Source organism: Symphalangus syndactylus, chromosome 12, assembly GCF_028878055.3.
Source record: "Symphalangus syndactylus isolate Jambi chromosome 12, NHGRI_mSymSyn1-v2.1_pri, whole genome shotgun sequence".
Classification (NCBI taxonomy): Eukaryota; Metazoa; Chordata; class Mammalia; order Primates; family Hylobatidae; genus Symphalangus; species Symphalangus syndactylus.
In genome coordinates, this window is record NC_072441.2 from 134,398,014 (window position 1) to 134,412,787 (window position 14,774).

General features: G+C 43.1%; 1 protein-coding gene across 2 annotated transcripts in view; it reads right to left on the minus strand.

Moving 5' to 3' along the window:
• Positions 1–2,102: 2,102 nt before the first annotated feature.
• CFAP57 (cilia and flagella associated protein 57) overlaps positions 2,103–14,774 on the minus strand; it is an 89,173-nt gene continuing 76,501 nt past the window's right edge. For both annotated transcript variants that reach the window (XM_055255405.2, XM_063627599.1), the window contains 2 exons: positions 13,145–13,277; positions 2,103–2,480 (listed from right to left, as the gene is read on the minus strand). In XM_055255405.2, coding sequence (XP_055111380.1) covers positions 2,266–2,480; positions 13,145–13,277 — 348 coding nt within the window. In that variant the 3' untranslated portion in view covers positions 2,103–2,265. The remainder of the gene's footprint in view (positions 2,481–13,144; positions 13,278–14,774) is intronic.

Sequence of the window (14,774 nt, forward strand, 5' to 3'; positions counted from 1 at the left end):
CAAACATCCTTTCTGTCCACTACTGCACCCCGTACCCTGTAGAACTCTCCTAGCAGGACAGACAGATGTTAAGCAACTAAACAGACATGTTATAGTGATGATTACAAAGAAAAACGATGCGGTGGGTGCAGTTTAGATGGGAGAGAGTCAAGGACTGCCTTTCTGAGGAAGTGACATTTAAGGTGAGATCTAAAGGATAAATAGAAGTTCACAAAGTGAGGTGTGGGGGCAAGAGCAGAGGGGGCAGAGGAAACTGTATGTGGAAAGCGCTGAAGGCAGGAAAGACCTTGGCCTCTTGTAGGAACTGAAAGGACACCAGTGTGGCAAGAGCTTGGTGAGAAGCGGCAGTGACTCCCAGCACCTTAGCGTTAGCCTCTGGGTGGCCCATAGCTTCTGTGTGCCTTCAAGGTCCTGCACAATCTGCCCCTGCTGGCCCCTCATCCCCAGTCTCATTTCAAGTCCATTTCTTCTGCAAAGGTGAAGCCAACATGCTAGTTTGGAGTGGAGGAATTTGGGTCCTGGAAGATCCCACCTACCCATCATAATAATGTAATGGGCTGTCATCTTTGCAGCTGAACCTCCCTGGGAGTGCCTGGATCCTTCCCTGCTCTCTGGATCTGACTTCCCAGTGGGGCGAGTACATGTGAAGAACATGCCAGCATGGGGGAATGGGCTGGCTGCTGTGACAGGGTGCAGGCTGGGTGGGGGTTGTTGCTCAGCAGACAGAGTCTCCTGCAGACCCTGTGGGGCCCTTTGCTCCACGGCCTTTGCCTGCATGCTCCTTCTGCTACCCCAGCCTTTGGCAGACCTTGCCAAATGTGACTGCCAAGCCTCAGCTCTCTGTGAAAGTCAACCCATGAGCAGTGCCCAGAGTTTCAGTAAAGTGACTAGGGAAAGATGGGACAATGCCAGGTTTAAGACAGCCAGAGGTGACCAGCAGGGACCAGCAGGGACTGTGGGCTTAAATATTTCTTATTTGGGTATTAGAGGAGTGTCTGGCTTCTGCAGGTGGGAGAAGAGAGGGACATTGGATTATATTCTTTTGCTCTTTAATGCATAAAGAACTATCTCTCCTGGTACCTGTGTGTGGCTGGGTCTCCCAGGAAAGGGCCTGAGAGGAATAACCAGAGGGAGAAGTGCATCCTCTCTCACCCCAGAAATGGAGGAGCAGAGCAGGACCCTGCAGAACAAAGATGACAAGTCTAGAATGACATGCAGGCAAGGGAAATGAGGGCAGGGCTCTACTTACAGTTCCAAGAACAAGGTGAGCAGATAATGTAAGACTTTGGGGAATTTTTCCAACACTTCCATGTCTGTTATTTTACTGTCATCTTTTCCTTCTTCTTTACACAGATTTAAAAAAAAAACCCTCAGAGGCTGGGCACGGTGGCTCATGCCTGTAATGCCAGCACTTTGGGAGGCCAAGGCAGGTGGATCACTTGAGGTCAGGAGTTTGAGACTAACCTAGCCAACATGGTGAAACCCCGTCTCTACTAAAAATACAAAAATTAGCTGAGTGTGGCTGGGTGCGGTGGCTCACGCCTGTAATCCCAGCGGATCACGAGGTCAGGAGATGGATACCATCCTGGCTAACATGGTGAAACCCCGTCTCCACTAAAAATACAAAAAATTAGCCGAGTGTGGTGGTGGGTGCCTGTAGTCCCAGCTACTCAGGAGGCTGAGGTAGGAGAATGGCGTGAACCCAGGAGGTGGAGCTTGCAGTGAGCCGAGATCGCGCTATTGCACTCCAGCCTGGGCGACAGAGTGAGACTCGTCTCAAAAAAAAAAAAAAAAAAGTCCTTAGAAAGCCTCACTGCATTTCCTGAAGGAGATACGAATGAGCAGGCTTTAGTCCTGACTGAGCTGGCAGAGGAGAGACCAGGCGAGGAGAAGCAGGGAGCCCCATCTGCAAGGCCCGGAAGAAAGGGGGTAGCAGGAAAGCCAGCCCCAAGTCCAGTGTGATCCCTCAGTGCCAGGCAGTCCTGTGCCCAGACAGAGACAAGCAGAGGTGGCTTCAGATGAGCTGGAGCCCCCAGTCCTCAGCCTCCCCTCTTTCCCTCTCCTGGCCTTGGCCCCCCCAGCTAAACAGAAGTTAGACAAGGTGTGGGCAAACACCTTTATTCTGTGTCCCAAATTCCCCAGGGCAAAAGAGGTTGCTGGGGTCAGTGCTGCAGGGACCATACAGACTCCAACCGCAAGTCTGGCTTGGGGACAGACATGCTGTGTTTCTTCTGGCTGTGGCTGGAGATGGCTCACCAGAGGGGGTCAGTTGGTCTTCACCTCTAAGTCTACCTCGGAGTTGGAGAGGGAAGGAAGCCGGACTCCAGCGAGGGCATGGAACCCTGTGACCTGCTCCTGCTCTTGGATCTGGTCTCTGAGGCGCTGGATTTCTAGGCGTTGCATTTCGATGATCCTCCCAGTTTCTTCTTGCTCGTTCAACCTTGCGGTGGGAGCCGTGCTGAGCACGTCCCTGCTGGGTTCTGTAAGGGACAACAGGACTCATGTGGGCATGTCCATTGCACTGCTGCAGAGCCGATCCTCCTCCCCTCCCTCCCTGCTTCCTCAAACGTTTATTGGGCACCTACTGTGGAGCACTCAATCCCAGATGCTGGAGGTACAGCGATAAGCCATGTTGCTGTCTTGCAGAGAGATGGAGAAGTGAAGCAGCATACTTCAGAGTGATGAGGTGAATACTGAGAACCACCCCAGCCCAGCCCCTCTCCTGAGCCCCCAGATCCGCCTGCACAGAGGCCCCACCCATGAAGGCTGCCCTTCTCCCGTTCTCCACATCCTAGCAGGATGGCACTCTTCTGCTGACCTATGTTGGCTTCTGAACTGCCAGTCTTTCTCCTTGTGCAAAACCCCTGCTCCTGGAGACAGAACCCTTCGTGCCCCTCCAGGCATGTCCACTTATACCTTGTTCCTTGAGGACTTTCTCCCCTGAGTCATCCTCCCTGTCTCAGGTGCTGGCATCATCCTGGGCAATGGCAGTGTCCACCAGGGTCCACAGCTCACCCCAGCCCCACAAGGCTGAACTTGCAGCATTAGTGACCTTGGCCTCCACGCCATGCCAGCACCCACTCCTGTGGCTTCCCCTGATGCCATGCTTTAGGTCTTTCACTCTAGCACTGTTCTCTGACCACAACTGCTGTAACTGCTCTATGCATGACACACATGATCTTGGACTGAACTGAGAACCCCCTCTTCCTGCACAACTCAATTTCTTGCCTACCAAATTGGCTCCTTTTAGATTTACTCCCTTTTCTGGCCACCTAGACCCCAGTGAGTTTCTTCCTCCATCTTCCCAACAGCACCCTTAGTGTTCTAGTTGCCTTGTCCTCCTGTCCCATGCGCCCTGCTTAGGATCCATTAGGCTTCGTGGATTTGATGATTGGCATCTTTCATCAATTCTGGAAAAACTCTTGGCTGTGCCTTATTGTAATTTTGCCTCTCCTCATTCTTTTTTTCTCAAACTTCAATTAGACATACATTGCATTATCCCACTCTCTCCTCTTTGTCTTTTACTATATCTTTATCTCTCTGGGCTGCAATCTGGGCAATTTATTCTTTTAGCTCACAAATTCCCCCTTCAGATGTGTCTAATCTACTGTTCAATCTGTCCATTGAGCTTCTAATTATAATAGTTTTCATTTCTAGAAGTATTATTTGGTTCCTTTTCAAATCTGCCTATGCAATTTTGGAAGACTTTTGCTTTTTTGTCTTATTTTCAAATTCCTTTTTTATTTTTTCAGACGAAATTTTCTTATTTTAATAAACATACTAGCTATGAGTCTTTGTTGGTTTTATTCTGTAGTTTGATTTTTTTTGTTGATTTGCACTCCTGGTGGTTTATTTTTTCAAGTATTTAGTAACTTTTGATTGTGAGCTCATGTTCCTCAGAACAGTATTTATGGGAATTCTTTGAAGCCTGTATTTAAAAGGTACTCCTCCAGAGAAAATTTGCATTTGCTTCTGCTTGGGGCCTAGGGACACTACTACTGTGGGGTCCTTTTAAGGTAAATTTTCAGCTAAGACTGCCTTGAGCCACAAACTGAATGCAAATTCTAGACTAAAACTTGTCTGAGTAGGGACTTTTGGTTAGAAATTGTCATGCAGAGACCTTGTCTGAAGTTTTTTCTTTCCTTCATCCAGAGCCAAGATTGACACCAACACCTTCTCACCCATCTTCTTATGCAAGATAAGTTTTCTCCTCTAGTCAACCTTTAGTTTCTTAATTCATTCTATTTTGCTTTGACTCTTTCTTTTTTTTTCTTTGTTTTTAAAACAGATATCCTTGTCAGTTTTCCCATATGCATAAGGGGAGAAAAATAAAAATGTGCCTGCAATAGTAAACTGGAAGGAAAGCAAGGTTTTCCTAATATTTTATTAATTTATTTATGAAAGCTATATATGCTCATAGTCAAATAACCCTATAAGGCTTATTACAAATAACAGTATCTCTTGTTCTACATTCCATTCAATTTCTCAATCCTCAGAGGCAACAATTTCAATTAGTTTAGCTAATTATTTTGATATCTACTTCCATACTCTGCTTTGATTAATGTGCTTACATTGCTTCTTTGACTTATCATTTTTAGGCATTCTCTATTGACTTCTCTCTAAGAAAGACGAGGATTTAGCCTTCCTTCAGCACCCTCCCCTGCCCCCGCATACTTCACATCCTTTCATCCTCCTAATTTTTAGTAGATCAATAGTCAGAATTTAATTATGATTTATATAACTGCTAGTCACAGTTGAGCCACGTAGTATACAATGATTCATTTCTCTTTTCCATACAATAATTTGTGTTTCCTAAAGTTAATAATTGCTTTGTTTTTTCATTTGCGAAATTTTATATGTCCATATTGCTAATGAAACTGTCTCAATAGTTCCATAGACAGTTGTTTTTGAATAAACATAGAAATTGACCCTTCTGCTCTTAAAGCCTGAAACCTGTATTTGTTTTATCTGAGTTCATTCTTCAGGAAAGGACCTTCAGGCTCCTTAAAAAAGAAATGTCAAAGAACTGAAACTCACCAGATCACTGCACCAGGTCGCCCTTGGCCCCTCCCTAGTTCTTGTTTTCTTTCCCATGTAACATTTCTTCCCTGGTATATAACCCCCCCGTTTTAGTCAGTCAGAGATACGGATTTGAGACTGAGCTCCCATCTCCTTGGCTGCAGCACCTGATTAAAGCGTTCTTCCTTGGTAATACTTGGTAATATAAATTGGTAATACTTGGTAATAGAAATTATTAATTTCTATTAATAATAATAGAAAGCCAGTGATTGGCTTTCTATGCTGCAAGCAGCAGGACCTTGACCAAACTCCTGGTGTTTCAGCAATATATTTTGTTTCCTTGACTGGGAATGTCTTGCTCATGGCAGCTCGGTTGCTGTGGGCTGGCAGTCTCAGAAGCCCTCCTAAGCAGCTGCCCACCTAATTTTGGCTGGAGGTGAATTTCCATCTCTCTCTGGCCCTGCCACAGCTAGACCCAACTTTGTTCCTGATTGCCTTGGAAGAACTGCCTTTGAAATTTGACGTCTGTACCCAGATAGGTGAGCAGCATCTGCTCCTCTCAATTTGGGAAAATTTTAAAGGAATTTCCATTTGTAGGTGGAACAAGCCCAGCTGACTGAGAGGGAAGCACCCTGTTTCAGTATGGACACTCTTGGGGACTTGTTTGTAATTGTGTGTTGTGTTCCGGCAAGTGAGTGTCTCTTCTGGGTACCAGACAGTGGGATCAGCTCCTCTCAATTTGGGAAATTCTTTATGGAATTTCCATTTGCAGGTCGATCAAGCCCAACCAGTAGAGAAAGGGAGCACCCTGGCTGTTTCAGTTTGGACACTAGGGGCTTGTTTGTTGCTGCAGCAGTTGGATAGTGTTTTGGTGATTGTGTGTGTTTGATTTAGTCATGGGAAATCAGAATTTAGCCAACTTGATATTCTTTTGCAATACTGTTTGGCCCCAATCTTGTTTGGAATCTGGACTTTGCTGTTGAATGGAAAAGTGGGATGGAGTTGCATGGATCCAGGCTTTTGTGCTGCTGTTCTAAGCAGAGTTGGGCCTGGTTAATATGTGATGTTTTCCTTTGGTGCTGTGTAGCCCCAATGTTCTCTGGAGTCTGGGGAAGTTTGGCCTTTAAAAATCAAACTGCCATGGAAACTGCTTTACCCAAAATTTTGGTTCACATTCTTCACTGGATTAACTATTGGGGCAAACAACGTATAACCATGTAAAACCAGTGAGCTTGTATTGGCATTTCATGGCTAGAGTTCTAAGGTAAAATTATTGGATTTTCATTTGTGTGTCTACTTGTATGTGTTTATTTGTATGTACACTTATTGTTACATGTTGTGTCTACCAAATTGGCTTATAAGTAAAAGAGCACTCATACATTAAGTAAAAAGTCCAAGCAATTTTCAAGTTCACGTGAATTATGTAAATCTTTACTAAACAAACTGGCTTTAAAATTATTGGTAGAATGAAAATATGTCTTCAGAATTGTCAGCATATATTTTTGTTTGGGTTTTATATACATCTCTGCTAGATATTTTGAGGTTTCAGTGTTTGGCATAGAAGGTTATAAAGCTGTTAATCTAGCCAAAACAAAATGATCTTGGTATGCCTTCTTTGACAGATGAGACTAATTTAATGTTGTTAGGTGAATCTTCTGAGTTATTGGCAAAAATACCTATGTACTTAACTTTGAGGCTCTTATTTAGGTGAGCACCTGATGTTCACTGGCTATTAAGAAAATGGTTGGGCCAGGCACAGTAATCCCAGCACTTTGGGTGGGCGGATTGGCTGAGCTCAGGAGTTCGAGACCAGCCTGGGCAAACACGGTGAAACCCCATTTCTACTAAAATACAAAAAAAAAAAAAAAAAAAAAATTAGCTGGGTGTGGTGGCATGCGCCTGTAGTCCCAGCTACTCGGGAGGCTGAGGCAGGAGAATTGCTTGAACCTGGGAGGCAGAGGTTGCAGTGAGCCAAGAGTGTGCCACTCCACTCTAGCCTGGGTGACAGAGCAAGACTCCATCTCAAAAAAAAAAAAAAAAAAAAAAGAAATGGTTAACAAGGAAATAACTAACTTTGTATAATTGTGTCTAATACCTCAGTTTTCAGAAGTAATCTAGATAAACTGTTAAAAATGAAGAAACCAAATACATGTCAATGGGATAAATGTTTTAGGTAAACTTTTTGTGTAACTTAAAATCTTAAAATTATTTTTGATGCTCATTGGCTATCTAGGTATCTGGGTCATTTCCAATTAAGAAAGGGTTATGGGCTGGGCACGGTGGCTCACGCCTATAATCCCAGCACTTTGGGAGGCTGAGGCCGAGGCGGGCGGATCACGAGGTCAGGAGATCGAGACCATCCTGGCTAACACGGTGAAACCTCGTCTCTACTAAAAATACAAACAAGCAAACACACAAACAAACAAACAAACAAAACAAAATTAGCCGGGAGTGGTGGTAGGTGCCTGTAGTCCCAGCTACTCAGGAGGCTGAGGTAGGAGAATGGCGTGAACCCAGGAGGCAGAGCTTGCAGTGAGCCGAGATCACGCCACTGCACTCCAGCCTGGGTGACAGAGTGAGACTCCATCTCAAAAAATTTAAAAAAAAAAAAGGTTATGATATGGAGAAATATGTTTCTAAAAGTTGTGGAATTGTTCTCATCTATAAAATGCTCATATCTGATAGTTCAGGATTTCTTGCTTTTTAGGGTTTCACTAAAATTTAAGGTTATTAAGGATAAGAATTATAGTTAATATATAATTCTGTATATGAAATGGGCCAAAAGACGTTGTTAGTGAGAAAGAAATAATTTTGTCTAATTTAGAAGTTATTAAAAGTTAATTCAAATTATGGACATGAAAAATTTTTTTATGGCTGGGCGCAGGGGCTCACACCTGTAATCCCAGCACTTTGGGAGGCCTAGGTGGGCAGATTACGAAGTCAGGAGATCAAGACCATCCTGGCTAACACAGTGAAACCCCATCTCTACTAAAAATACAAAAAAAAATTAGCCAGGCATGGTGGCACATGCCTGTAGTCCCAGCTACAAGGGAGGCTGAGGCAGGAGAATGGTGCCAACCTGGGAGGCGGAGCTTGCAGTGAGCCGAGATTGCATCACTGCACTCCAGCCACTGTACTCCAGCCTGGGTGACAGAGGGAGACTCTGTCTCAAAAAAAAAAAAAAAAAAGAAAATGTTTTTATGCAACAAGGTAGGGGAGAGAAAGTTATGGATATGAAGATATATTTTTTGGTTATAAAGAGAAGATAGTAAGTTTGTATGAGAAAGAATTTCGTATGATGAATTTTTGTCCTGGAGCAAAATAACTGTTTTTTTGTTTTTTTTTTTGTTTTTTTTTTTTTTTTTTTTGAGACAGAGTCTTGCTCTGTCACCCAGGCTGGAGTGCAGCGGTGCAATCTTGGCTCACTGCAAGCTCTGCCTCCCAGGTTCATGCCATTCTCCTGCTTCAGTAGCCGAGTAGCTACCTCCTGAGTAGCTGGGACTACAGGCGCCTGCCACCACACCCGGCTAATTTTTTGTATTTTTAGTAGAGACAGGGTTTCACCATGTTAGCCAGGATGGTCTCGATCTCCGGACCTCATGATCCATCCGCCTTGGCCTCCCAAAGTGCTGGGATTACAGGCATGAGCCACCATGCCCAGCCAAATGACTGGTTCTTTAAAGAAAACTGAAGAATAAAATCTGGGACTGGATGGAAAGCTCAGGCATGTCGCGCATGGTCTGTGTAAGTCACATGTAGTTTTTTTGTTGTTGTTTCTTTGCACATACAGATAAATTAGAAAGTTTAGATAATAAAATATTCTTTAAAACCTTATAGATAATTGGAGAAATATGGATAATTAACACTTTCAGAGTTAAAATTCTTAGTCTTGATGAAAGCAAAATAAGAAATATTTTAAACAAATGCATTGGCAGTTTGGCAATTACTTTTTAATACAGTTAAGCATGAAGCCAGATTTAGTGTGAAGCCAAATCTCACATACATGCTTGTATTGCTTCCCACTATGTTTGCTGTTTTGCATGAATAGTGCTGGCACTGGAGTACTTACTAGTAGGTCATGTACCTAGAGTGAATTTCTTGATTGCACAGGATGTATGGTGATATTGGTGGACTTAAGGATATTGAATTGTGTATGAAGAATAAAATATTCATCATGTGGTTTTTTGGGCTCTGGGTAACACGGTAGTCTCCAGGGTAGACTGAGTGGGGAAATGTTGGGGTTGGTTTCCTGTTTGTTTTGCTTCTAATTTTTATTTGTTTGCTGTTTGTTCTTCTTTGTGTTTTGCTTGTGTATGGATATGTATAAAATCATCCATGTTCTTTAGTTTCTAGTGGAAGGCTTTTATAAGTTCTGAAAAGAAATAGTACATTATGTATTGTTTGGAGAGGTGGATGAAAGTGGAACTGTTTGAGTGGTGGTTGTTTCTAGTGTTCTAGTGTGAGTCACTTGAATCAATAGTTTGTGTTGGTTTTAGATCTTTTCCTTTAACGAAGAAGAACTGTGATATGGGTACAAAGTTATAATGTTAAGGAAACACTGGCCTTGTCCTTAAGGAAATTATATTGATTAGAATTTCTCTCAAACTAATTTAAAGTGACATTCACTTGGATTAAGTAGTAATAAAAAAGGTGAGACTTTCTAGCAATTTTTAATCTCAAGCTGTTTATCACTGATGGGCCTTCATGTGTGTACTCGAAAACAAAATATGTTCAGGTTTTTAATACAATGAAGCATGATGCCAGATTTAGTATGGAGCCAAATCTCACATACATGCCTGCATTGCTTACATTACTGCAAATCTCATAAACAACTTATCTATTTTTTATTTTGTTGCCTGTCCTTTTTGTGTCACTCACCAAATAATTGCCAAATCCAATGTTATGAAGCTTTTCCTCTATGCTTTCTAAGAGTTTTATAGTTTTAGCTCTTCTGTTTAGATCTTTGATTCATTTTGAGTTAATTGTTGTATATGGTGTAAGGTAAGGGTCTACCTTAATTCTTTTGTGTGTGTATATCCAGTTTTCCGAACACTACTTGTTGAGAAGACTGTCCTTTCCCTACTAAATGATCTTGGTACCCTTGTTGACAATCACTTCACCATATATTTGAGAATTTATATCTGGCCTCTATATTCTATTCCACTGGTCTGTATGTCTGTTTTTATGCCAGTATCACACTGTTTTGATTGCTATAGCTTTGTTGCAGGTTGTGAAATCAGAAAGTATGAGACCTCCAAACTTGTTCTTCTTTTTCAAGATTGTTTTGGCTATTCAGGGTAACTTGAGATTCCATATGAATTTTGGAATGGATTTTTCTGTTTCTGCAAAAATGTCATTGAGGTTTTTATAGGGATTGCAGTGAATCTGCAGATCACTTTGGGTAGTACTGACGACATCTTAACAAGTCTTCCAATCCACCACTTACTGGCATTTAATTTCTTTCAGCAATGTTTTGTAGTTTTCAGTCTTTTGCCTCTTCAGTTAAATTTATTCCCAAGTATTTTATTCTTTTTGATGCAATTGTAAATGCAATTGTTTTCTTAATTTCCATTTTGGATAGTACATTGTTAGTATATAAAAATTGCAACTTTTGTGTGCATTGATTTTGTATCCTGTAATTGTGATTTTTGATCCTTTGTATAAAAATTTTCCTTAACTCCTCTGGAAGTCTGGAGGAGTTTTTTCCTTATACTCTGGTGTTCTGAAATTTCAAGATGATGGACTTGATGTGGGTCTGTTTTTAGCCACTGTGTTGGATAGTAGGTGGATCTAACAGCTTCTTAAACAGATTTTTTTTCTGTTTTCAGCCCTACCTTCACTTCCACCTCCAGAGATATCTGCTCCTGATCATTCCTGAGCCTTTTGAGGGTTTTGTGGCATACATTAGATTTCTTCTAGGTTCACCACTCTGGCTTCTGGGTGAGGATGGGGGTATGTTCATGAACCACAAGTGACAGGAGTTGATATTTGTTGAAGTAGGGGACTGGGGTCACAGGAATTCATTAGACTTCTCTCTCAATTTTTGTATATGTCTGGAAATCTCCATGATATTAATATGAAGAATCTGGCTATATCACATGGCATCCTAAGGAGGTCTCAACTGAATATTTGTTAGGATACTTGGACATATTTAAAACTTTTTTATTTTTATTTTTTGAGACAGGATCTTGCTCTGTCACCTAGACTGGAGTATAGTGGCATGATCATGGCTCACAGCAGCCTTGAACCTCTGAGGCTCAGGTGATCAATTTTACTCTAAAATCTTCACACCTCAACCTCCCTAGTAGCTGGGACTACAAAAATGCCCGGCTAATTGTTGTATTTTTTGTAGAGATGTGGTTTCACCACGTTGCCCAGGCTAGTCTTGAACCCTGGGCACAAGCGTTCCGCTCGCCTTGGCCTCCCAAAGTGTTGGGATTACAGGTGTGAGCCACGGCACCTGGCCTGAAACATTTTTTAAGAGAAGTTTTGCAATTGTTCACATCTGTGCTTTATTTTCAAGAGAAGGTGGTTTCACCTCTGAGAAGTCAAGTATGTCAGGTTTCCTGTTTTTTTGTTTTTTGAGACAGAGTCTCACTCTGTTGTCCAGGCTGGAGTGCGGTGGTGCGATCTTGGCTCACTGCAACCTCTGCCTCCCAGGTTCAAGTGATTCTCCTGCCTCAGCCTCCCGAGTAGCTGGGACTACAGGCCCACGCCACCACACCCAGCTCATTTTTGTATTTTTAGTAGAGATGGGGTTTCACCATGTTGGCCAGGATGGTCTCAATCTCTTGACCTTGTGATCCGCCTGCCTCGGCCTCCCAAAGTGCTGGGATTACAGATGTGAGCCACCGCACCCGGCCCCAAATATCTCAGTCTTTATGACACATGCTGTGCTTTCACATCAACCCTGTAGGCCTGGCATTGCCACTTCAGGTACTACTCAGGGTTTACTCTTGTTTCAACTTCAACCCTAGCCAAAAGTGCACAAGACAACAAAATTATATACATATATATAAAATCTTATATATGTATTTAATTTTATAATTAAATGTATATGGTTATATAGTTGAAGACTAACAAGAAGTTGCAAAAATAGTACAAGGTTCCTGTGTACCTTTCAGCCACCTTTACCCATTATAATCTTATGTGACCATGGGACAAGAGAAAACTGACACTTCAGAGACCCAGTCCACAGCTATGGGATGTTTCGGTTCAAGCCTCTAATTTTTATTCCTTAATGTAAACCAGCAGAAAACAAAAACTCGAACCATGTTGGCTTAATTTGCCATAGAGATGCCTTAATCTCTTGGTTTTTATTAATTGTCCAGATAAGGGGTGGATACTTGAAAAATGCTTCTTTGGGGCCTGAAAGCGGCATATGTAATTAAAGGCTGTTCATTGTTACTCCACATTCCTTTCCTGAGGATCCATGTGGTAAGTTTCTCAGAGAATTTATTGCCAGGGAAACGTTTGTTTCTCCAGAAAAAAGCTCCCTTTTGCCATACAATGAGCATGATATAAACGATCATATTTCTTTGTTTCTCTTTTTGCCTTGGCTGTCAGAAATTCAGAGGAACTTTAGGATATAATTGCAGTAACTGACTCATTTAATATTTATGTAATTATTTCCCCTCTTCCTTTAAATAGCTCCTCATGTTGCTTTTTGTCTTCATTTTAATTGTACAGGTTCACAATCCCTTATTCACTATTCTAAAATGCAAGAAGATCTAAAAACAGAGTGCTTTTTTAAATTCAGGAAGCTTAGTGTGAATATTCATACGTCACTACAGAAATACTAAAGTGTTTGATTTTAGGGCACTGCCCCAGACCCCTCTGGGAATGTTATATAAAGTATTCGCTTTCTAAAATCTGAAAGAGTCTGCATTCTGAGCCGCAGCTAACCTCAAGGATGTCAGCCAGGGGACTGTGGACCTGTGTGTGTCTGAGTGTGGGAAGGCCCTCATGGATTCCTCAAAGAGTAGGCATGTGCCCGGGACAGGATCCCAGAAGGCCATGTGTAGACGTGACCTGATACAGAAGGAAGCCAAAGGGAGACCTGCCTGCAGCTGCCATCAATCCCTTCGTCCCAATGCCCATCTCCCCTGGCCACTGGTGCTATTACCTGTCTCTGAAACTTCTTGTGGTCGGACTTTCTTGGTCAGTTTCAGAGCTGCTTCAAGGTCATAGACTTGGGACCGAGTGAACTTCAGCTCCCTGCGGAGCTCATTAATTTCCTTGATCAGAGAGACATTTTCCTGCAGAAAAGGGGGAAGAGAGAGGGAGTGTGGATGGATGAGTGGTCAGTGGGCACAGGGCATACCCTCCTGGGCTGAGTGTATGGGGAATGGGCAGGGTTAGGTCTGGATCCAGAACTCTGGATCCTCTATTGGGGCCTGAGCCTTTATTCCAGCCTATTGCTCAGCCTCTTAAGGAACCAGCAAACTTACTTTCAGGTGGACTCAGCACCATTCCCATCCACCCATGCTTGTTGCAACGTCAACAGCAACAACAATGCTTTTCCACGCACTTTTTATATGAGTTTAAATGCATCATAATAACCCTATGGCTGGGTTGTTATTATAATCACAATTTTATAGAAGAGAAAAGTGAGGCACAGAGAGGTATATGACTTGCTCAATTACACAGCTAGCAAGCAGTAGAGTCAGGATTCCAACCCCAACAGTCTGGCTCCAGAGTTCATAAGCACTGTGCTATACTTCATTCATTTTTCATTCATTTGCTGAACCCACATTTATAGGCTATCTGGTAAGTCCATAAAATGCAAGCAGAAATAGGATATGGTCTGCCCTTAGCAGCATGCTATTTAGTGAGTAAAACAGAAAAGTAAATGGATAATTAACATCTGCTGCATCCACTGGAAGCTCACTTCTCTTATTTGTGTTTGACAAATATCCATCCTTCCATCCATCCATCCATCCATCCAACCATTCATCTAATAAATGTTTACTGAGTACCTATAATGTAGTCATCCAATATTATGGAGATACTATGTTAATCCTAGAGTGTAGAGAGTAAATCTTAGCTTCTGCTCCTGAGGAGTTTACAGTTTAGTGGGGGATGTGGGTACAGTTTAGCATGGTGGCCACCTTGCTGTGATGGAGGAGTGGGCCCGGAGGAAAGATGCTTACTTCTGCCTGAATGACCAGGGTGGATTCCTAGGAATTGACCCCTGGGCTGAGGCTTGAAGGAGTCACCAAGGAGAGGGTAAAGGGTGTCCCAGACAACTAGAACAGCAGGAGCAAAGGCACAGAATGTGACACAGCTGATGGGGGTGGGGGAGACCTGCAGCAGTCCTGCATCACTGGAATGCAGAGTGAAAGGAGGGGAGTCGACAGGAGTGAGGACGAAGCTTGCTGGGGGCCAGGGGGTGCAGGCTCTGCACCCTGGGACCAAACAGTCTCTTTCCTCTTTCCCACGCCTCAAATCTCTGCCTTCCATTTCATGCCCAGCACAAGTGCCCCAAGGAGGAGCCCCATCCCCAAGGGCCCAAAGAGACTGGCCACTTTGCTCTTAGAGCCCACAGCCACAGTAGTCAGCTTGTCTACAGCGGTGCCTCGTGTATGACCATACAAATACATCACCGGACCACCTTGGTAGATGGCCCTCTGACTCATAGGTCTGGAATGGGCCCTGAAATCCTGCACTGAGCTTCCAAGAGATGCTGCTGCTGGTCTGCAGGCCACACCACACTTTCAGTTGCAAAGCACCTGAGAGTCTGCATACCCGAAAAG